We start from the raw sequence: 23,941 nt of genomic DNA on the forward strand, positions 1-23,941 counted from the left end.
GATACACACAACACACACACACACATATATATATATATATATTATACATATATTACAAACAGACTTCCAGCATTTCTTTTCGTTTATTCCATAGCTGGTGTGTGCAGTTTATTTAGCTTGCTTAAAACATAATTTGCTCGTTTAGTATTTTTTTTGTTTTTGATTGCAGTCTTTTTCTGATTCCATTGTTTCCTTGGATTTGCTTCTCAGTTCCATGCAATTTTAAGCTTTTCTTGGTTCATTCCATGTTTTATAGGCAACCTCTATCATGCTAATTCAGATTAGAACAGTTGGTTTTAAATTAATCTGGTTTATTTTAGTTCAGGACTCCATAGTCCAGGTGTAACTAATCCGTACTTAATCTGTGTTACAGAAAGCCATTTTTTTAAGACACGAATAACTATTCTAGATTAAGGCCTACTCCTGGCTTAATTTAAACCGCCCCTATATGTTTGTAATCTTGCTTTTGAAGTATCAAATCTCCCCATCAAATTATTATTATACCATCAAAGGGGTGGTATAATGCCCTTTTCGCACAATGTAAAATAAATCTCTGATGTCCCCAGAGTGTGTATGTGAAGTTTTAGCTCAAAATAACCCACAGATATTTTTTATATAGCATGTTAAAGTTGTCACTTTTTTATGTGTCCCTTTAAATGCAAATGAGCTGCTGCTCCCGGCACAGAGGGTGGAGCTACAACAGCTCATTCTTAGCAGCTTCGATTACCTCACACAGACCAAACGGCAACCTTCCAGGCTGCGTTCCAGTCCACTTTAAGATGCACTTGCGAACTTCCCTAAGCACTTCCCTCGGGGGAATCCCTGCCACCATTTTGAAGTTCCACTTCATGAAGTGGACAAGGGAAGTTTATATGGACAGACAAATCGAGGGAGCGAGTCTACTTCATATGTACACTTCAGGCAGCTCCATATACCACAATGCAACACGATTGTGACGTCAACGCATATTGCGTTTAATTTACCCCACAACAAACAACTCTATGATATATTAATTATTTTAAAATGTTTTTTAAACAACTCAAACACACCTATATACATATATAATGCTGCATTAAACAATTTCGTAAGGGAAAAAAAGAAATAATAAATCAACCCCATAGTGGATTCTAAGTGATCAAGGGCTCAGCACGTTTCTATTCAGCTTATTCCAAAGGTAATTTAAGGACTATTGTAGTCCTTAAAAAGCAATTTCTTTAAAAGAAAATATCTCCCTTTGCTTTGAACTTTAAGCTTCATAACTTTGCAGATGTTGTTTATGCTCACACAGCAACATTACACACTAACTAAAGTTAGAAAAGTGAAATCCTAATAAACCACCCATATAAAGGAATTAAATACCTTTTTCGTATGTAGGCCTATTCTGGATGACCCCCTATTTGATTCTTAACTGATATTGCTTCAAGGCCAAAGTGGTGTAGCCTATCAAGTGGTATGCCAAATCTCAAGAGACTCAAGAGAAAACACGCATCTAAACTGCTTTTGCACCAGGGGCCGGTTGCATAAACATAGCCATTATATGTCTTAAATTCGCAGATTGGCCTAATTTGATACTGAAAAGTAAGACTGATCGTATATTACCCAGTTAGTCAAGGTGGGCAGGGGCAGTCAGTCTTACTTTTTAGTATCAAATTTGGCCAATCTACGTTTTTATGTAACTGATTTAAAAAAGCTATGAACAGTCTTAAAGAAAAAAAGAAAAAAGATGTCTAACTTGTAAGACTATTTTTGCGGTTTATGCAACCGTAGACTTCACCCCGCCCACTTTTGTCGACTCAACTCCCTAAACCGAAAGTGATGCCCGATAATTTGGTTATACCTCTAAGGATTTATACACAGTTTTCCATCGACGTTTACAGAATTGAGGATGAAAAGTTGAAACGCACAGGAGTCACATTCATAGTAGGCTAAGTTCGTTTTCACGTTATCAGTCAGAAATTAAAACTATAGTGATAAAATATTACGTAAAATAGTTTTTATTTTATTTTATTGTTTTAAAGTTTTTAAAAACGCTTTATCTCCATCAGCCTATCTAAACTCCTTGAAGAACTCTAAAAACTACTGCATGTAAGACTATGTTATGGTGTAAAACATTTAAGCTAATTTAATAGTTTTGTTTTGTAACCCTCATAATTGTCTATGTTCATAAGGCTACTGTCTCGTCTTGTTTTTGTATTTGTTATTGTTGCATAAAAAACTCCATCTAACCCAGCTGGCAGACGCAGACTGTCAGATTGTGAAATGTAATGCGAAACGTTTGTTTCCGTTTTTAAGTGTGTTAACTTTAACGATATTATATTGAGCTTTGTTAAACTTTTCAAGATGTATTTTTAGTACGTAACAAGAAAATCATGTGGTTTTGTAATCAAATGTTCCTATTTCCTTCCTACGTTTAGGTTGAGAATGTTAAAGGCATAATAACATCTCGATGTTCTAGAGGGCGCTGGCGTTAGGTGTGGTTTGGCTGGTCAGTCCAGTGGTCACTACTCGCTAGATAGCACTGTCACGACTCACAGTAGCCTATTAAGAATCAAGGGTGTGTAAACTTTTAAACGGGGTAATTTTTATAAATCCAGCTGTCTTTTTGTCCTGTGGGCTATATGTAAACAACAGTAGGCTAAAAAATAAAAAAAAATGCCATTTTTATGATCCCGCTTATTTTGGTCAAATGAATAACATTTTCGCAGATTCTGCAAAGGGAATGATAGATAGAGATATATGTAGAGTTTATTTAAAAAAAAATCTTCCAACACTGTTATATAACCCTGTTCTACTGAAGTATTATTGTTTTTTATTTTGATTTATGTTTTTAATTATTTAAATTTGATATTTAATTTAGCTGTTTATTTAATGTTCATTGGTATATTCTAAAATCACACAAATCAGGGTTTGGAACTATACAGTATTTAGATATGTTCTACATTTTGTATCAGGGTTTAAAAAAAGAAAGAAAATAAAACAGCTTACATAGAATTAAATAATTTTGATGTTCCTGTGGTTGACATACTATATTCTAACCTTTTGAAAGCTATGGAAGGAAAGGAGAAGAGATGGAGAACAGCATCTCCAGAACCCAGCTGTGTGTCTATGAAGAGTACACACTCCATGTATGACCCTCCTGGATTCAGTGAAGGAAAAGAGAAGACACAGAGAACAGCATCTCCAGAACCCAGCTGTGTGTCTATGAAGAGTAGGCCTACACACTCCATATATGAACCTCCAGGATTCAGTGATGGACCCGTGCCATTTGACCCCAGGTAAGACTAAGGTGCTGCTTCTGTGAACAGTATAGACTCTCCCAGGTATGATAGGACACTTAAAATGTAAATTCCTGACATGTCAGTATTGTGGCATATGCTCAAATTCATTCAGATGAAGTATATTGCTGTTTTTTTTTTTATTCTGTTTTTTATTTTATTATTAAGCTAAGCTTTTTATTAAGCTTTTACCTATTAAGGGTGTTCAGTGTTTCCCACAGGATTTTGTGAGTCTGTGGTGAGTGGACCTTGGACGTCTAGCTGGGTCCAGGGCATTTTTAAATTAAAAGCATGAATGTGGTGCACATTGAGAACAAAATTATAATTAAAGGCATGAATGTGGTGCACATTGAGAACAAAATTAATTCTTATTATTCTTATGACTACTACTGCTAAATCAAAGTCCTTATATTACTATTGTAAGACAACTGCACTGTAAAATAAAAATGAATATTTAATAATAATATTATTATTAATAAATGTACTTTATAGTAGTAGGATTACAATACTTATGTACAATACTTAATTTCCTTATTTTCAAGCCTTAAACCAATTCTGATTTAAATATTCATTTAAATGATTGGTATAACCCTACTCTACTGTAGACTGTAGTATTGTGCGATGGGTCATTTTAATAAACATTTTTAAATAATATTTTTTTCTAATTTGAATTCCAGTTCTGTTGGTTCCGCTTCCCGCTATACTTCATCTGTTGATGTGCTCATGGAGAGACACAAGACAAGCATGAAGAGCAAGTATGAGAGCTTATTTGAGGGAATTCGATTACAAGGGAATAAAACTCTCCTGAACCGGATTTACACGCATCTCTTCATCATAGAGGGAGAGAGTGAAGGAGTGAATAAAGAACATGAGATCTTACAGATGGAGAAAAATTACAAGATGCTCCAAGAGACTCAGGTTAACTGCAATGACATCTTCAAACCTCTAACGGGACGTGAGAAGCAGAGGAAAGACAAAATCAAAACCGTTCTTACTAATGGTTTTGCTGGAATTGGAAAAACTGTCTCTGTGCAGAAGTTCATTCTAGACTGGGCCGAGGGAAAAGCCAATCAGGATGTAGATTTCATGTTTGTGCTTCCATTTCGAGAGCTGAACTTGATTAAAGATCACCAGTACAGTCTTCACAGTCTTCTGCTGGACTTTCATCCTGAACTCCACGATATGGACTCAAAGCTCTTTGAAGAGTATAAAGTTGTGTTCATCTTTGATGGTCTGGATGAAAGCAGAATTTCACAGATTTTTTCAGAAAATGAGATTTCTGATGTGAATGAGTCTTCATCAGTGGGTGTGTTGATGTCAAACCTCATCAGAGGAGATCTACTTCCCAATGCTCTCATCTGGATCACCTCCAGACCAGCAGCAGCTAATCAGATCCCCTCGAAATATGTTGATCGGGTGACAGAAATTGAGGGATTCAATGATTCCCAGAAGGAGGAATATTTCAGGAAGAGAATCAGTGACGAGCATCAAGCCAGCAGAATCATCTCACACATTAGAAGATTAAGAAGCCTCCACATCATGTGTCACATACCCGTCTTCTGCTGGATCTCAGCCACCGTGCTTCAAAACCTCCTGAAACAAGATGACAGTGCTGAAATCCCTCAAACTCTGACTGAGATGTACATTTACTTCCTGCTCACTCAGATGAACATGAAGAATCAGAAGTATGAAGAGACAAGTGGGAGAGATCCAGAACAACTCCTGCAGTCCAACAGAGACGTGATTGTGAAACTTGCTGAACTGGCTTTCAAGCAGCTGATGAAGGGCAATGTGATGTTCTACGAGGAGGACCTGAGAGAGAGTGGCATAGATGCCATTGACACCACAGTGTATTCTGGGATTTGCACTGAGATCTTTAAGGAGGAATCTGTGATTCATCAGAGGAAAGTCTACTGCTTCATTCATCTGAGCTTTCAGGAGTTTCTCGCAGCATTGTATGTTTTTTACAGCTTTATAAATGACACTTCAGATGCTCTGAAAGTGTTTGATTTACTGCCAAATTTCCATAAAGGAGTGATAGATGTGGCTCTTCAGAGTGAAAATGGACACCTGGATCTCTTCCTGCGATTCCTGCTGGGAATCTCTCTGGAGTCCAATCAGAGACTCTTACAGGGTTTGCTGACACACACAGAGAGGAGCTCAGAGAGCATCGGGACAATCACAGCTTACATTAAAGACAAAATCAAACATGAACAGGGTCTCTCGGCCGACAGATCCATCAATCTTTTCCTCTGTCTGCTGGAGATGAACGATCAGACTCTGTTCAAAGAGATTGTACAGTTTCTGAAATCAAACAAAGACTCGCAGAATAAACTCTCTCCTGCTCACTGCTCAGCAATTGCCTACCTGCTCTAGATGTCAGACGAGGTGCTGGAGGAGCTGGACCTCAAGAAATACAACACATCAGATGAGGGCAGAAGGAGACTGGTACCGGCTGTGATGAACTGCAGAAAAGCTCTGTGAGTATCTACATGCAACACATTTTTTAGTATTGGGATATCAAAAATACACTTGATAGCCTAGCTTTTGTCTTGTATGGTCTGAAAATATATTTTCTCATTTAAATGACAAACATGACAGAACTGTGCGGTTCAGGTTATTTTCTTCATATCAAGTTCCAGATTACTAATTCATTCAATTGTGTATGTAGGCCTACACTTTTTATCATTTTTCAGTTGTAAAATATCATTTTATATTATTGTTTCTGCACACCAATAGACTCTTTTTACTTCAGCCTAGATGTTATTTGCCAAAACCTACCAACTAATCATTTTAACGACTAACGATCGAAAAATAACGATCATTGACATTAAAAACCTGTTATAGATGTCCAATTACATCAACTGAAACAGTGTTTTTATTCTCTTTCAGTCTTGCTGGCTGTAATATCAGCGATCAGTGCTGTGAAATCCTGGCATCAGTTCTACAATCATCAGATTCACCGCTGATAGAGCTGGATCTGAGTAACAATGACCTGCAGGACTCAGGTGTGAAGCTCCTCTGTGCTGGTCTGAAGAGTCCAAACTGCCGGCTGGAGATACTGAGGTGAGTAAAAGCCCTTCACACAGTATTTCGTTTATTTTTAATGGGAGGCAGTGCCCAAGCGATGTTCGTGCACCTAAAATCCTGCCGGCTCCACAAGCACAGCTCTTTGCGGCTGGCACTGCTGAAGATAAAAATAGTTTTTTGTGAGGTGCAGGCACGTCCACTTTAACCAATCATTGAACAGATTATTAACAACCAATCATAGAACATTTCACTGAGCTCATGCTGTAGTGTTGAAAACATGGAGGAGAAGATCCTTTTAAATGTAATGAAATTCCCAGAGTTGTATGACCCATCAAAAATCTCATACAGAGATATAAATAAAAAATCCAGAGCATGGGAGCTTGTGAGTGTAGTGAAGTTGGTTTTACAAGTAAAAATACAAATATGTGCAAAATGTCATTAACTACTCAACTAGTCACATTCCCATTCGATGATTTATAACAAATAACATGAACACAACATTTCTGTTATGTTTTATTTACTTCAAATAAATGTATTTACTTTAGGTGGGCTAAAGGCACACCTTAAGAAAAATGTTCCCATAGTGTATTGCAGAAAAAAAATGTTTGGATTGAACATTTATGAAGCAACAGATTTTGTGTGGAAATATATAATAAAATATATAACAAAATAGTTTATTTTGTTTAAAAATCTAATAAATGTATGAAGTGGCTAGGGCCTTTTACCCCACAGACACACAGGTAAAACCATGGGGCAAAAGGCACACATTATTTATACAAATACTTTAGCTAAAATAATACAGTATGTTTTTAATAATGTCTAAGTTAATACTTGTTCAAAACAATCACAATCAAGTTTGTACTATTTTCTGATTATTTTGATAAATAAAAGAATTTATTTTTGTTCAATAAATATACTGTCATTAAAATATGTTCCTTTTTAAAATACAGAAACAAAATTATTTTAAAAAGTAAAGATTCTGAAAGCTTTGAAGGAGATCCGATAATATTTTAATATAGATTTACAGTAGTAAACATTATTTATTATTGATATTTTATTATATGGTACGGTATGACTAATATCATATTTTTAAATATGATTGTTTCATTATAAATATAGTAATTATCTCTAAGGTGGACACCCAACTTAATATATGATATTCAACCGTGTCAAATCTAATGTCATGTCAACAAATGGAAAAGTCAGCCAGATATTTATCATCATGTTAATTATTGTGTCTTTCACCCCAACAGCAGGGGCGCCTTTTACCCCAAATACCATACTTTTACATATTCTTCCGTTATTGAAAAACTGTTGCTTTAATTACCTTGAATAAAACTGAAAATCATTAACAAGACCTTTGTCTCAAAATATATTCAATAATTTTAGCGATTCTCATTTGCTACTTAAATCTACATTTGAAAAAATATCAAATATTAGATCAAACTAGCACATAATCAACTTTACGCTGCTGCCTGCGATCGCATCAAGGATCAGCCGAATTTCCACATGCATCTTGAAAAGCGGATGTTTTGGAAAGTGCTGCAGCAAGTTTTTGTGCCAGTGGCTAAAAGGAAAATAAAATCAAAGGCGCCTTTTGCCCCGTTGCACCCAAATGTGAGCTTGTTGATTGGCAGTGTTGGCCCTGAGACTTCTCCGTTTCCACCGCTTGCCTGACGTGTCCTATGTGAAACAGCCTTTGAGTGGCAAAGATAGCAAAAGACATTTTCGTCCTGTTTTCAGATAAATAATTTATCATTGTTCCTGCCTAAATAAATGAATAAATAATAAATGAGTGATGCATATCTTTTCTTTTACATATATTTATTTTCTTATCAGCATAATAATATCAGTATAGATCTAATACAACAAGAAATCCCAACCTTACTTTTAATTACTCTCTTTGTAGCTTGTCTGGCTGTATGGTAACAGAGAAAGGGTGTCGTTATCTGGCTTCAGCTCTCAGTTCAAACCCTTCACACCTGAGAGAGCTGGATCTCAGCTACAATCACGCAAACTTCAAGATGTTTTCTGCTCTGCTAGAGAATCCAGACTGCAAACTGGCGAAATTTAAGTATGTTGGATTTCATGACACATGTAATGTATTTACCGTATGTGTAAAAATATGTGTAAGTATGTTTGATAAGTATGATAAAGTATGATAAATGTTCCTGTTTACATTTGTAATGATCTACAGCTTTTTTTTATGATCTTATTTGATCTAAATAAAGTGTACCAATATTGTTCAAAGTAAAAATAAATACTGTGAGAAAAGTACAGGTTGTCCTAAAAGTACTAGACCTGCACTGCCTATTCGTACTTCATTCCTACATTTCTTTTTCACTTTTTAGTACATGCCATTGTGGAGATTTCAGGATTACACCAGGACTGCGAAAATGTAGGTGCTATATATATATATATATATATATATATATATATATATATATATATAAATGTGTGTGTGTATATGTATAATCAGACAATCATATTCCAGAGAGCCATGCAATACTATGATGAATGAACTGTGTCTGTTGTTCTAATCTCTCTTGTTCTGTACAGATGCCTGTTATCTCACGCTGGATCCAGACACGGCAAACACTCTTCTCACTCTGTCCGAGGGGAACAGAAAGGTGTCACATATGGAAGATTACCAGCCATATCCTGATCGTCCGGAAAGATTTGAGCACCGGGAGCAGGTTCTGTGTAGAGAACCTCTGTCTGACCGCTGTTACTGGGAGGTTGACTGGAGTGGGAGGGCTTATATTGCAGTAACATATAAAGAAATCAGAAAGAAAGGAAGAGGTGAGTGTAAGTTTGGGTGGAATGAAAAGTCCTGGAGTCTTTTCTGTACTACTGATAGATATAGTGCCTGGCACGATAACAAGAGCACCGACATACATGTCCAATCAGACCCTTCAAACAGAGTAGCAGTGTATCTGGACAAGCCGGCCGGCACTCTGTCCTTCTACAGCATCTCCGACACACACACGCTCACACACATACACACGTTCAACACCAAGTTCACTGGATCGCTCTACGCTGGGTTTGCAGTTTATGGTTCAGTGTTTCTGTCAGGGTGAACAGCCTTCTGCCTTTTAGTCATCATGAAATCAAAATGGACAATTTTTTTTTACATTCACATGTCCTCGTCCATCTGTAATCAAAATAACTTCCCCTCCCTCTTGCAGCAACACTCACATGGGATCAATTAATAGCAAACCACAACCATCCAATCAATTCCCGATTGACAAAATCAAGTCCCGCCCTACAAAAAGCCTTATTCGCTAACCATCCACTGCCAAACTTTACCAGGTGTTACGGACACTAGCTTAGCATGATGATTCTCCCATGTTTCATGTTGTTGTGTAATTTTGTAAAAAAAAAAATATATATATATATTAATTTGATGCAATCTAAATATCTGTGAGTTTATAAAGGGACACCTGTTAAATAGTTTGTACGGTTTTAGAGTTAAAGGGTTTCGTGAATGCTTTTTGTGCCAAAGAATTCTATCCGGTAGCATTTCTATTTACCGCTGTAGCTGCTAATATTAGTGCAGACTGCAGAGCTTAAGTAGAGTCGTTTTTGTAGTTTAGTTTTAGTAAATGCTCTTTTAGGACTAGGGAGGAAGTTTTGTGTTTTGAAAGTTTCATAATGAACTCTTGAATGGAACAGGATATTGTGGCATGTTTATCACAACATATTTCATTGTTTGAGTGAATATGCTCCAGTCAAACATCTTACTATATCGTGGTATGTATCAATTACTATAATGCAAAATTACTTGTTTCAGTGATTACTTGTCATTTATTTTTGTGTCATATTTATACAATACAATACAATTTTATTAAAGGTTCAGTAAGCATTGTAAGTAAGATTTCTGAGAAACGCTGTTGAAAATATAAATCAACACTTTAACAATTTTGTGAATATTTGCTAGATGTCTGTTCTGTGTGTGTGTGCTGAAAGAAACTGTATTTGTATAGTCCTGGCCGTGTAAATAGGAGAAAAAACAGTGGATCAGACTGATCCATGGTGCACCAAAACACTATTGTAGCCAATCAGCAGTAGTGGGCGTATACACTCATGATGGGGGAGGAGAGAGAGTGAGCATGTGACATTTGTAGAAAGACTGTAGCAAGAGGGATAGCTGATTACCAAAAAGGAAACGGTCAGAGAAATATAATTGGAAGAAGGGTTATGATCAGGCAAGAGCTTTAGGACCTACGTTAATATTGGAAAAGTGTGCTGGAGAGATGTTATAGAGGAGGAATTAAGGGCTGAAAACGGACGCCCAGGTTGCTTTGCTTCTGCTCGATATGTGGATACAATGGTTTTTGCTATATTTCACAGAACCAAGATATGCTTTTGTATGCTGTTGTTGTTAAATTACAGCGGATTCAAACATACTTGTGCGAGCTGCCTGATGCGCCAGCTGTTAGCGGTATCCTCTGTTGCATAGCGTGTTTGTTATTTTGGGGGCGGAGCAATGAAGGGAGGGGTGTGTTTGTTTGAGTGTTGATTTCAAATATCAACAGTGTTTCTCAAAAAATTGCTTACTGCACTTTTAATCCCTGAGACTTGTCACCTACAACTAAATATTTCAATATTTAACAAATCAAGTGAATTCTGTCTTTGTTGTTGAAAACCTGAGCTCCTGAAATACAAAAAAAAAATATATATATATATAAAATAATGATACACTATAAACTACAGTATACACAATTATACACTATTATAAACTACAGTATACACAATTATACACTGTTATAAAACAATGATATACATTCTTTATGCTTTATTGTTGTGGTCCACCTTAGAACTTTGTAAAATAACTGCTGGCTTGCATTTCTGTGTTTGTGTGATGTTGAATGATCTAGGGATTCTCACTCATTATAAATGATTATAAAATGAAATCATATAGAAAACAAAGACAGGTTGTGTGTGTTACTTGAAGAGAGCAATCATACATCTGTTGTGTTTTATTTTCTTTGTTTTATATATGATTTCATTTTATAATCATTTATAATCATTGGTCATTTATGCAGTTGTCATTTGATTGATCATTTATTCATATTATTTTTTTTACTTACATTTATCCTTTAATCATTTATTCATCTTTTTTATTATTAATATTATTAACATTTTATGCATTTATATTTTGCAGCACTATATTTACTTTCTATTATTGTTTAATTTTGTTCTATTGATTGTGTGGTTTCAAGGGATATTTGTCCTCATGAGTAAGTGGTAACAGAATGTCTCCATTTCAAGGTTTTTAATGTAACAGGATGATGTTGTGAAGCAGTAATTTTCCATTGCTTTGCCCAAAGAGCACTGTTATGTACAACTGGATATGTACTGGATATGTACAACATTTGACATGAACACATGATGGATGTCATTGGAGAACCCAATAATTACACAATTTGTTTTGTTTTCTTTATTAAATCGAAATGCAATGTCAAGGCCACAAGAGTTAAAAAGCAGTGCACATTTCCTTTGCTTTGCATAATACGACTTGTTGAATTTGTTTTGAGCTTTGACAAAGACAATAAGAATGTTCAATAAACTCATTTTTTCATCATCACTTCATCTCCTTTCTCCTGCATTAGCTGTCTGGCTGTTGAAGAGACTTTAGCAATCATGAAGATGTTTGTCTGATATTCTAAGTTAACTGTTAAGCAAGAATAAAGAAAGGGAAAATGAAGTGTGTATAAGAAGGTTGCTCAAAAATGTCCAAAAATCTAAATGCATTTCTGTCAGAATCTATTAAATTGTGTGAAATATTGTTCTTTGGGGACCTATTTTTTGTGATTGACAGATTATTATTATTATTTCAGGTTATTGTGTAGTTGTCAGTTTCTACTATGACTCTGCATTATTTCACAGCGATGCAAATCTGACTTGGATTATTTCACAATACCTTCAGCCACCACTAGAGAGAAGCATTTACTTGTGTAAGTCCTTCTGTTAATGTTTATGTGCAGTTTGTTTGTAAGATTTCCCTTTAGAGCATCTGGTGACTGAGATTTTAGTGGCCTGTGCAGCTGAATATACACACTTGCACAGATCATTGAAAAACCTTTCCTTCACACCAATTTTGCCAACATTTTAAGATGGCAAAAGTAAAAATATTATGCAGATTTCTCATCTCACAACTAGAAACAGTTTAAATGCAAAGAGAACTGCTGGGAACTAATATTAAAGGCTCGATTTAACAGCTATATCCCCTGTTAGATCTGTGCAATGAAGCCATTGCATGATGAATTGTCTTTTTCCCCTGCAAGCTCTTGAAAGCTTTGTCCTCATTGCCCTCTTTGCTGTGCTCTCTCTTTCTCTCTCTCTCTCTCTCTCTCTCTCTCTCTCTCTCTCTCTCTCACGCATTGCCAATCCATTTCTGTAATTCGCCCCTCCGCTCCTGAGAAACCTATCCCTGCCCGCACTGGAAGGTAATGGATTCATGCTGTCAGTAAAAAGCTCTGCGTCAGAGTCTCGCCTCCTGCTATAAAAAGCTGTGCCAGTGGCGCTACATCCTCACAGACCTCTCTCCACAACAGCAGCAGCACTGCGGAAACCTCTGCTCTCTTCTCTCTTCAACAACCATGAGCTCAATGAGTTACAACCCTTATCTCCCGTCTGTGCAGCGGAGGCGCGTGGTGGTGCGCAGCGGGACGCCCTTCGGCGGAGCAAGCAGTCGTTCTCGATCTGTCTACTCAACCTACTCTTCCCCGTCCCGTGCCTCGGTTCTCTCCTCCTCTGCAGGTCTGCAGCATTCAGAGCTGGACCTGAGCCAGGCTTCTCAGCTGAGCTCGGAATTCAAAGTGGTGCGGACCCAAGAGAGGGCCCAACTCCAGGGCCTCAACGACCGCTTTGCCAACTTCATTGAGCGTGTGCATGGCCTGGAGCTCCAGAACCGTTCCCTGGAAGCAGAGCTGCTCCTCCTGCGCCAGAAGCACTGCGAACCCTCCCGCCTCAGGGGTCTGTACGAGCAAGAGGCGAGAGAACTGCGTGCGGCGGTGGACGAGGCCCGTAGGGAGCGCCAGGCGGCTCAAGAAAGGCGGGACCGACTGGAAGACGCACTCAAGGACTTGCAGAGTCGCTATGAAGAAGTAGTCCTGGCCCGTGAGGAAGCCGAAGGCCGGATGGTGGATGCCAGGAAGGGGGCGGACGATGCAGCGCTGGCCCGGTCTGAGCTGGAAAAAAGAGCCGAAACTCTACTGGACGAGCTGGCCTTCCTCAAGAGGCTCCATGAAAGCGAGATCGCCGAGCTCCAAGCCCAGGTACAGTACAGCGCCCAGGTGTCGGTGGAGATGGAAGTGGCCAAACCCGATCTCTCTGTGGCTCTCCGAGAAATCCGAGGTCAGTACGAGCGCCTGGCTCAGCAGAACATCCAGGCCGCAGAGGAGTGGTTCCGCGGGAAGGTGAGCACCATGACGGAGGACACAGCCAAACACACGGAGAACATCCGCACCGCTAAAGACGAGGCCGGGGAGTACCGTCGCCTGCTGAAATCTCGAGACCTGGAGATCGAAGCATGCCAGGGCTTGAACCAAGCTCTGGAGAGACAACTGCAAGAGGTCGAGGAGAAGCAGAGCGCGGAGATCGCTGAGCTACAGGTCAGAATCATAACTACATGTCCTCAATTTACATTATGCATTTAGCTTTTATTTAAAGTGACTTAAACTGTATTCAAGACACACACTTGATCCGTTCTTTATGTCCCTGGGAACTGAACCCATGACTTTGGTTTTGCTAGTGCCATGCTACTGTTTGAGCTACAGGAAGGCTATATCCTTCAATAATGCTCTATATGCACTGTTGTACTAAAAAAACAAAACTTTTTTCTTTAATTTTTTGTCTGGACAGGATAACATCGGTGACTTGGAGAATGAGCTAAGGTCCATGAAGAGTGAAATGGGCCGTTACCTTAAAGAATATCAGGACCTTCTCAATGTGAAAATGGCCTTGGACATAGAGATAGCTGCTTACAGGTTAGTAATGTCAACCGTTTTCTAGAACAACATTTATGCTTCATTGCATTTGATATCTAACCTCAATCAATTAATATGGGTTTTACATTGATTACATTTGATCCTCCCTAATCTTGAAAACTTCTTTATATCCTTTATAAAAGTCAATTTACATTCCAACAGGAAACTTCTAGAAGGAGAAGAAACCCGCTTCAACGTGGGTGGTATTGGCGGTATGTCCAGTGTGTTTTCTCCCTCCATCGCTGCCACTCCGTCTTTCGGCCGTCCCGTGTTCTCTGTGCAGGCCAGTCTGACCTCTGGCGCCCCCTATCTTCTGGGAACCAGATTGATGAGCTACTCCGCCATTCCGGATGAGATTATAGAAGCCAGTCAGATGCAGGAGGCTGGAGCAAGTCCAGAGAAAGAAGAGGAGGAGGAGGAGCAGGAGGAGAAGGAGGAGGTGGAGGAGGAAGAGGGTGAGAAGGAGGAAGAGGAGGAAGAAGAAAAAAAAGAGGAAGAGGAAAAAGAAGAGGGTGAGGATCATTTGTTTTTTAGATAGATAATTTTTTTTATTTAATTTACATAAAAATTGCTTCAGTTTATTGACACATTGAAAGTGAATGAAAGTAAATGAACATTTCAACAGTAAATGAAAATTATTAATAATTTCCACAATATTTTTCCCCTCTTCATTTAGTGAAAAAAAGTTTTTTTACATTGACATTTTGTACCTACATTTTTTATGTTTGTTAAAATGTGTTTATATGTAATATCGTACATTTTCAATTATCAATTTTTCAATTATTGGTTCAGTTTTTTGTGTTTTCTGAGAAACCTGAAAAAATGACTTGGCCAATTATTTTAGGAAGGTGATGATATATAAATTCTATCTATCTATCTATCTATCTATCTATCTATCTATCTATCTATCTATCTATCTATCTATCTATCTATCTATCTATCTATCTATCTATCTATCTATCTATCTATCTATCTATCTATCTATCGACAGATGGCAGTAGTGACATTTGTTGTCTCCTTTACAGGTGAAGAAGGAGGTGAAGAGGGAGCAGAGGAAGAAGGTGAGGATAAGGGAGAACAGGAAGAGGAGAAAGAAAAAGAGGAAGGAGGAGAGGGTGAAGAAGGTGATAAAGAAGAAGGGAAAGGTGAAGAAGAAGAGGAGGAGAAGGATGATACTGGAAAAGAAGAGGAGAAAAAGAAAGGAGACGACGAGAAAGAGAGTAAAGCTGAGAAAGTCAAGCCGAAAGAGAAGTAAACCCACTGGACCGAACCCCTGGTGCTAGCTGGAGGTGATCAAACCTCGTGATCAAACCTCATTTCTCTCCCACATGCAGACGTCTCGACAAGTTTTCTGTGTCCTGCTGCTCCATTTCACATTCAGACACAAACTAGAATAATAAATGCAACCATAGAGATCGCCTAAAGCCAGAGTAGCCTATGCATGAACACATGCCTTATGTTTGCGCTTGGCAGGGAAGTTGTGATTGCAGGTTTCTTGTGTTGGTTTAATTGATGTTTATTTATTAAAATGCAAACAAATGTTATCATTTGAGCACTGTGTCTGTATGCCTTCAGCATTAATCGCACTATCAACTGCCTATGCTAACACAAGTGTGCTTAGTATACAAAATGCCTTATACCAGATCCTCAAAGAAAGGCTCATTGCCTACCAATAAAATCTTGACAAAACTCCTTAACCTAGTGCGTTACTCTGTGTTGTTGTGTTTCTGTCTGTATGCTGTTAGTAGTACAGAATAACTAACTAGAACAAATTATGTGGCATGCATAATTCAGCGAGTGGTGTCTAGCTATCATTTCAGAAGAAGGTTACTTTGCATGTTTTGTCGGAACTCGTTGATTAAATGTTGAAAATTTCATTCGTAATGCCAGACATTAAAGGTTTAGCACAGTGCATTGTGGGATACGATATACCATATGTGACCCTGGACCACAAAACCAGTCATAAGTTGCACGGGTATATTTGTGGCAATAGCCAACAATACATTGTATGGGTCAAAATTATCGATTTTTCTTTTATGCCAAAAATCATTAGGATATTAAATAAAGATCATGATCCATGAAGATATTTTGTAAATTTCCTACCTTAAATATATCAAAAATGTATTGTTGTGAATGAATGCAGCAAAATCACCAACAGAAATGGACAACTTTAAAGACATTTTTCTTAATATTTAGATTTTTTTGCACCCTCAGATTCCAGATTTTCAAATCGTTGTATCTCGGCCAAATATTGTCCTATCCTAACAAGCTTATTTAGCTTTCAGATGATGTATAAAACTCAATTAAAAAACAAAAGACCCATAAGACTGGTTTTGTGATCACATGTGCTCTGCTCTCTCTCTATAAATCAAGCATACTGTAGAAATACTGAGAATAGTATAATCTATTCAGGTACACTACGGCAACCTAAAGCTGCAAGTACGGAGCCATTAACTCAAGTATAGCGCTGCATTTTGATTATTTATTCATGGCAGCTGTAATCAATATAATGCAAGAATCCTCAAAGCTCAGCTAAAGTAATTCACTAGACTGATGTCATGTGACTATTTTGTGCCCGTTCAGCACAGAGCAGAGTCCAGGCAAAGCACAGCTTATATTGCATATATACATATATATATATATATATATATATATATATATATATATATATATATATATATATATATATATATATATTTATATATATTTATATATTTATATTGCATATATTATGCTTCTAATGCATATATACAGTACGAGGTGAGTGTTGCATGGTTCGGATCTGGGCTGTAACAGGGAAGTTTTAGGTTTGAATCCACTGGAGTTTCCCACTGTGCACTAGTGTGTTGGATAAGTGTGTCAGCCATGCACTGTCACGCCAGATGTGGTCCTCAGCCATACCCGGTGGTCAGCACAAATCTCTATTGATTTATCATTTGAATTAGTGTGTTTTAGCATACAAATCCAATTACTGCCCCCTCAGCGACATCCTTTCGCACAAATGCAGTTACCTGATGAGCCCGAGGACTCGGCTCGAGCTCTAACAAGCCGGTGCAGCGCATGTTCTCCATTATCCTAATTGAGAACTATACGCTGACATGTAGTTACACTAATGGAGGGGGTTTAGAGATGGTCTCGTCTGAAAATGTTTTTTGATTAATGTCCACGCTGTGATGAAACGTTTGTGAGTTAAGTCATGCTTCATTGTCATTCTTTCCATTTGCCCAGGTGGAAAAAAAAGAAGGTTTTATTGCCAACTATTAATCTTAGTTTACATGTGAAGGACTTTATCTTCTAGTGGAAGGATAATGAATGGTTGTAGTTCAAATTTGTGATCTTAATATTGTTATTATGTAGGAAACATTTAATGAAAGCAATTAGATAGATGAATTAGATATACAATAAGGGGATGCAATGGTAACTTTGCTGTGCATTGTGTCTAACAAGGCCTTTTATCCATATGACAATAAATACTTTATTGGTAAATGTATCATTTAGGGTTCCATGTGAATTTTCCATGTTGAAATCATAATGATTTTTGTGATTATCACCAATCATCTTTGTGCTATTTGTTTCTAAATCATTGCAGTGCAAATGTCCATAATACTCTTATTAAGAAAGAATGCATTAAGTTGATAAATCTGTTCTTTTGAACTTTCTCTTCATATTTTTTTATTAACTATATTAAGCAGCACAACTGTTTTTAACATTGTTTCTTCATACAACGTTTCTTGAGCAGCAAATCATCATATTAGAATGATTTCTGAAGGATCATGTGACACTGAAGACTGGAGTAATGATGCTGAAAATTCAGCTCTGATCACAGGAATAAATGCCATTTTAAAATATATTCAACTAGTTATTTAATATTGTAATAATATTTCACTGTTTCTACTGTATTTTGGATCAAATAAATGCAGCCTTGGAGACTTCCGTCTTATCCACCCCAGTAGCATGAATGCAAACACACAAGAAGCGTTGTAAGGACTTGATGAGCTTTTATTGATTGATATGATATTGCAAAGTGCAGCACCAGTTAGCTTTCACAGTATCATCGTTAACAGCTTTTGTGTTTCGCGTTAACAAACCGACTCTTATCATTGATTCAGTGCATTATGTCTTAAGGCAAGAAGTATACAGATGAAATGAAGGAGTTTCTGCTCAAAGTGCGCCTGCGAATGATGATATAGTTGTAGCACCATTATTGCCAAACAGCTGCTGGAGAACTTCTCTCGTTCACAGAGATGGTTCAAGTCATTAGCAGCGTAATGTATTTGCACTTTAATTCAAACGCGCTATAATTTCTGTTTCAGACGCAACAGCTCAGCATGGCGACGTCCTCCCCAGACCACACATGCAAGTTAATCATTTAACACGCATGCAATTATTGTTGCTAGCTGCGTCATTTTCACATTTTGCATCAAATAGAATAATTTCTAACAATTGATTATAACTAATTTCCCATCGGAATCATCTGCATCAGTCTTTTCCTTTGATTTCCTTCTTGGCTTCGGGAGTGACTTTCTCCACCTTTTTGGTGACTTTCTTTTTCTCCTGAGGCTTTTCCTCTGGCTCCTTCTCTTCCTCTTTCTCTGCGTCTGCTTTGCTCTGCTTATCTCCGTTGGTGATGGTCTCCACTGTTCTGGTCTGGACGTCTTCTTTCGGACTGGCTTCCTCTTTGGTCTGCTCACCGTTGGGAACAACTTCTTCTTTTTCTTCTTGCTGCTTTTCCTCTGCTGGGCTCTCTGGTTTCTCTTTTTCTTCACTTACGGGGGATTTCTTTTCGTCTTCCTCCGCATCGCTTTTTTTGTCGCTCTTCTCGGAATCAGCCTTTGTTTCCTCTCCTCCAGACTCGTCTTTCTTCTCTTCATCTCCTTCGGATTTGGTCTCCTCTTTCTCGTCGTCTTTTCCATCAGCTTCTTCCTTCTCCTCATCGTCTTTGGTTTGTTCTTTCTCTTCCGCCTCTTGTTCTTCAGCGCCCTCCTCCTCTTCCTTTCCTTCTTCATCTTTGTCACTGCCTTCTTTCTCTGATGTTGGCGATTTGTCTCCACACAGTTTTGTTTCCTCAATCACTTCCATTTGTGCCTCTTCCTCCTCACCCTCTTCTTCCTCTTCCTCTGCCGCCTCAGCCGCCTCTCCTTCTTCTGCTGTTTCTTCCTCGTCTTCTCCTTTTTCTTCCTCTTCTTCTCCTTTCTCTTCCTCTTCTTCTCCCTCAGGAGCGGCGGAACTCACTTTGGCCTGACTGGCGGCAACAATCTCTTCCTCCTCTTCCTCCTTTTCCTCCTCTTCACCCTCACCTGCTTCTTCTGACACCTCTTTTGCCACGTCTGCCAGGGCATCATCGAAGTCACTCTCTCCTTTAGTCTCCTCAATGATCTCCTCCACTATTTTATGTTTGACCTTAGAGGATCTGGGCTGGCTGTACGGAAACGCAGCGTTTGAAATACTTCCAGAGACGGTACGGAAGCGCGTCTCCTCGCCCTCCAGTAGTTTCCTACATTTAAAAGAGAAAAGTTTGTCATAAATCAAACAAGACATGAAAAAGAGCAACAAAAAAGTGTAATGTTCTGCACAATTCTACCTGTAAGCTGCTATTTCAGCATCCAGTGCCATCTTGACATTGAGCAGATCCTGATATTCCCGAAGATGACGAGACATTTCCCATTTTGTTCCTTTTAGATCATTTTCCAATTGATGAATCATTTCCTGTTAAATTAGATGTGATAAATTCATTAGTTTACACTTAAAATTGAACTGCAAGAAATTATGACTCAGTATTAACAAAAAAAAAAGAAGAGATATTTTACCCTACAGTGGAAACAACTACATTTATAAAAGTTCTTATATGGTGCCAAATGTTCTCATTGTACCAAACGTAGCATCTGTTTTATGATTTGTTTTTATAATGTATACCCGGCCTGGCAGAAACACAACAAACCACTAAAACGAAGTCCTGCAGCACTAGTAAAAAGTAAGTAGTACGCGCTTGGCACGCTACGCATAATTACGCACGCAGTGCGCAACCACCTGTGAAATAATGGCTGGGTTTCAAAACCTAGTAAGCAGCAATTTTGGCCATCGTGGGTGCTTTCTGTTTTGCAACACAGCCATGTGCATTTGCTTCCATTTAAGACATTATAATTAAGAAATAAATAAACTCTAAAAACAAAATCCATCGTTCATATCATGAAAGAAGCAATTATCTCACTGCGTGCGTATTTACGCGCAACGGTGCAGTGTGCATACTTACATTATAGCTACTAGTGCTGCAGGATTTGTCACATCTGATATAAATTATAAAAAAAACATTCTTATTCATTTTATATTAATTAATTAGTAATAATTTATATATAAAATAATTATATTTTTTATAAACTTTTTATTTATATTATTATTGAATTACACTTATAATGTTTTAATAGGTCTTGATAAACTGACCTGATAACTCGCAACGTCGGTGTTGTGGCGGTCTTCGATGTCATGCAGCTGCCTTTCCAGTGAATCTTTGGTGCCTCGAAGAGCCTCCAGTTCAACGTTCTTGGCTTGGATCTGACGGCGGTAGTTACCGATCTCGTCCCGTATGGACTTTATAGCATCCTTGTTCTGTTCCGCGGCGTCCGTCAGCATGCTATAGCGGCACTGGAACACCTCTTCAGCCTGCTGGAGGTTCTTGGAGGAGAGCCCGTCCAGTTGCGCGCGGATCTCCCGGAGCGCAGAGGTGATGTCGGTCTTCTGGAGGTCCCTCATCTCCACCACCGGCACCTGCGCGGCTTGAAGCTGAGCCAGAAGCTCGCTGATCTCCTCCTCGTGGTTCTGCCGCAAGAAGTCCATTTCGTCCACGAGCGACTGGACTTTCCTCTCCAACTCCAGCTTCATCAGAACCGAGTCGTCCTTGTCTTTCTTCATGCCTCGGATGGCAGCCTCCATGTGCTCTCTGAGCCTGGATTCATCTTCGTAGCGCTCTCGGATCCGCTGGAGATCCTCATCCATGTGGTCTGTGTCCAGCAGGATCTGCGTCTTCTCCTTGTGGAGCTGCTCCAGGGCGCAGCGCAGGTCTTGGAGCTCGCGGTCGTACCCATCGCTCTGCAGGGACTGCGACAGTTTCTGCTGCTTTAGCGCTTGGATCTCAGCCTCGAGCTGCTTGTTTTGCTCCTCGAGGAAGCGAACCTTGTCGATGTAGCTGGCGAAGCGGTCGTTGAGCCCATGGAGCTGCTCCTTCTCGTTATGGCGCGCCGGGTCTCCGTTGAGCGCCGCGCTCAACTCGAACCCTTCCGGAGACGCGAGCACGGAAGAACTGTACGCAGCTCTTGATGCAGTCACATTTGCGGTTCTTTTGAAAGACAGAGGACTGCTTTTAGCCCACGAGCGCATAGTGGATGACGGCTGACGGATAGTCCGTGTCTCCAGAGCTCTTCGGCGGGAGGAGGTACCTATCATGTCCATGGTAGATGGTGCTTGTGAATTGGTGGTGTGTTCGGTCCTGTTCTATTTATACGCGCGCTTACTTTGTCAACGAGGCAGGAGCACCACCCTCCCCTTGGAAAATCGATGAAGATGGGTCGTTGGGTTGTTCAGCAATTCACCTCAGTGGTCGAAGTCTTTTAAAATTGTATAAAAGGTGAAGTCAAGAGGCTGTGACTTTCTGCATCACATGTTGTTTAATGCACTTGACGCACTTTTTGCACTTGTTCACTTATACTTATTCTTAATGTATTGCAGATGGACTTTATCCACTCTCTTTAATCTATCTATCTATCTATCTATCTATCTATCTATCTATCTATCTATCTATCTATCTATCTATCTATCTATCTATCTATCTATCTATCTATCTATCTATCCCAATTTTAATTTATGGCATGTTTGCTGTGTCCTTTGGAGCAACCCATTAAAAATGCAACTTTCTTTGCCAGTAAACATGAATTTTGCTTCAAATTCAATAATATCTTATTTTAATGCATATGAATTTAAACAAATTTTGGTGCAGAGATTGAACACAATATTTGCAGAGATATATTAAATATTAATCACTGGCTGAACAATAAATATTCAACACAAAAACACACAAAAATATTCATTAAAAAAGTTATGTTTTTTTAACATGCTGTAACTGGTGACTGTTTTTAATAAACTGTTTTTAGTTTAAATAATTATATGACAAATAATTTATTTTAAAGAACAGATATTCCATGTAGTCTCTGCATTAATTTGCAGTAAAAAACCGGCATACTTAATAATAATATAATAATAATAATAATTACAAAAGTTTTTATAAAAAAAATGTTTTTGGATATACAGATGAATTATAAAATGCCACACTGTAGGACATGAAAGCACTGCTTGAATACACACAAAAACAAAATAAAGTAGGATGTGCACTTCTATTACAATTAAAATTAACATCAAATCGGATCGAAAGGCTAAAAAGCAATATAATATTTATGGATAACCTCTGTCCCATATTAACATTCACCTCTTTCTAATAAAGTGTCATTTTTTCCTTTGCTTTTCCAGACATTGATATTCTTGAATGTGTGCACATGGCAAGACGAAGCAGCCAATCCGCTGTCAGCCTCAGCTGATGCACTGAGGATTTGGCCTCTGTTGTCAGGAGGGTTCAATAATGCAGCAAAGTACCAAGGTTATAAGAAGTTTTCTAATTCATTTTAGAGTGCACAAGGGACTCATTTTAGTTCAATGCTTAATAAAAAACCAAGGGCCTTCCTAAAAGAATAATTATACTTTCTTCATAAGGAAGTACCCCAAGGACCTAAAAAAGCATCTTGAATACTGATATTAATTAAAAAAAGGGCGCAAATCACTAAGATGTTATGATATTAATATCATTACATAAGACTAATCCAATAAAACGGCAGTAATAATGCCATAAGAACTGCACTTCAATTATTTATTATAGCCATGACGAGTAAAATGAGCAGACACATACTGGAAGAAGTGGGGCATGATGGGAAATACTGTACACATATGTCAGAGGTTATATACAAGAAGCTTTTGCAGACTAGATCAATACAAATCATAGATAATCAATAGAAAATATAAATCTGACAATCAAAAGAGGGAAAGTGGCCTGTTGCTAATGACACTGATGCTTCAGATTCAGGGTTCAGGCAATAGCAGTGTGTGTGTGTATGTGTGTGTGTGTGTGTGTGACAAAATGTCCCCACAAAGATGGCAATATCCGAAATCTTTGTTCTTGTTGGACATTTTTGGTCCCCATGCATGAGGAAAACGGCTTATAAATCATTCTAAGTGATGTTTTTTGAAAATGTAAAAATGCAGAAAGTTTTCTGTGATGGGTAGGGTTAGTGTAAGGGGAGAGAATATACAGTTTGTACAGTATCAAATCATTATGTCTATGGAAAGTGCCCATAAAACATCAAAACACAGAGTGTGTCTATATATATATATATATATATATATATATATATATATATATATATATATATATATATATATATATATATATATAGCCTAGTTTGAGTTATATCCTATAGGCTACAATATGTTGAGCTAGCTGTGCATCATCTCTAGTAACTCATCCGGCTCATATGTCGTTGTTGACTCTGTGATAGGGAATCGCCTGCCGCAGTGAAACACTAGACGCTCGAATGTAATTGTAAA

General features: G+C 38.2%; 3 protein-coding genes across 3 annotated transcripts; 2 read left to right on the top strand and 1 right to left on the bottom strand.

The window, feature by feature from the left end:
- Positions 1-1,800: 1,800 nt before the first annotated feature.
- On the top strand, positions 1,801-12,027 carry LOC311278922 (protein NLRC3). Its single transcript, XM_084390087.1, is given in 8 exon segments — positions 1,801-1,920; positions 3,047-3,275; positions 3,953-5,648; positions 5,652-5,755; positions 6,168-6,341; positions 8,215-8,379; positions 8,657-8,703; positions 8,865-12,027. Coding segments are annotated over 7 exon segments (2,934 nt in total). The 5' UTR covers positions 1,801-1,920; positions 3,047-3,048; the 3' UTR covers positions 9,386-12,027.
- Positions 12,028-12,850: 823 nt separating this feature from the next.
- Positions 12,851-15,994, top strand: neflb (neurofilament light chain b). Its single transcript, XM_084389703.1, has 4 exons — positions 12,851-13,924; positions 14,175-14,299; positions 14,462-14,811; positions 15,325-15,994. Exons 1-4 carry the CDS (start codon positions 12,911-12,913, stop codon positions 15,552-15,554), a joined length of 1,719 nt encoding a protein of 572 aa, XP_084245829.1. The 5' UTR covers positions 12,851-12,910; the 3' UTR covers positions 15,555-15,994.
- Positions 15,995-18,398: 2,404 nt separating this feature from the next.
- nefmb (neurofilament medium chain b) lies at positions 18,399-21,742 on the bottom strand (the record flags this gene model as incomplete). The annotated part of the gene is made up of 3 exons (XM_084388585.1): positions 18,399-19,793; positions 19,881-20,005; positions 20,738-21,742. 3 exons carry the CDS (start codon positions 21,740-21,742, stop codon positions 18,779-18,781), a joined length of 2,145 nt encoding a protein of 714 aa, XP_084244711.1. The 3' UTR covers positions 18,399-18,778.
- Positions 21,743-23,941: the final 2,199 nt, after the last annotated feature.

The sequence above is a fragment of the Rutilus rutilus genome, assembly GCF_951802725.1.
Source record: "Rutilus rutilus genome assembly, chromosome: 19".
In the NCBI taxonomy this organism is placed as follows: Eukaryota; Metazoa; Chordata; class Actinopteri; order Cypriniformes; family Leuciscidae; genus Rutilus; species Rutilus rutilus.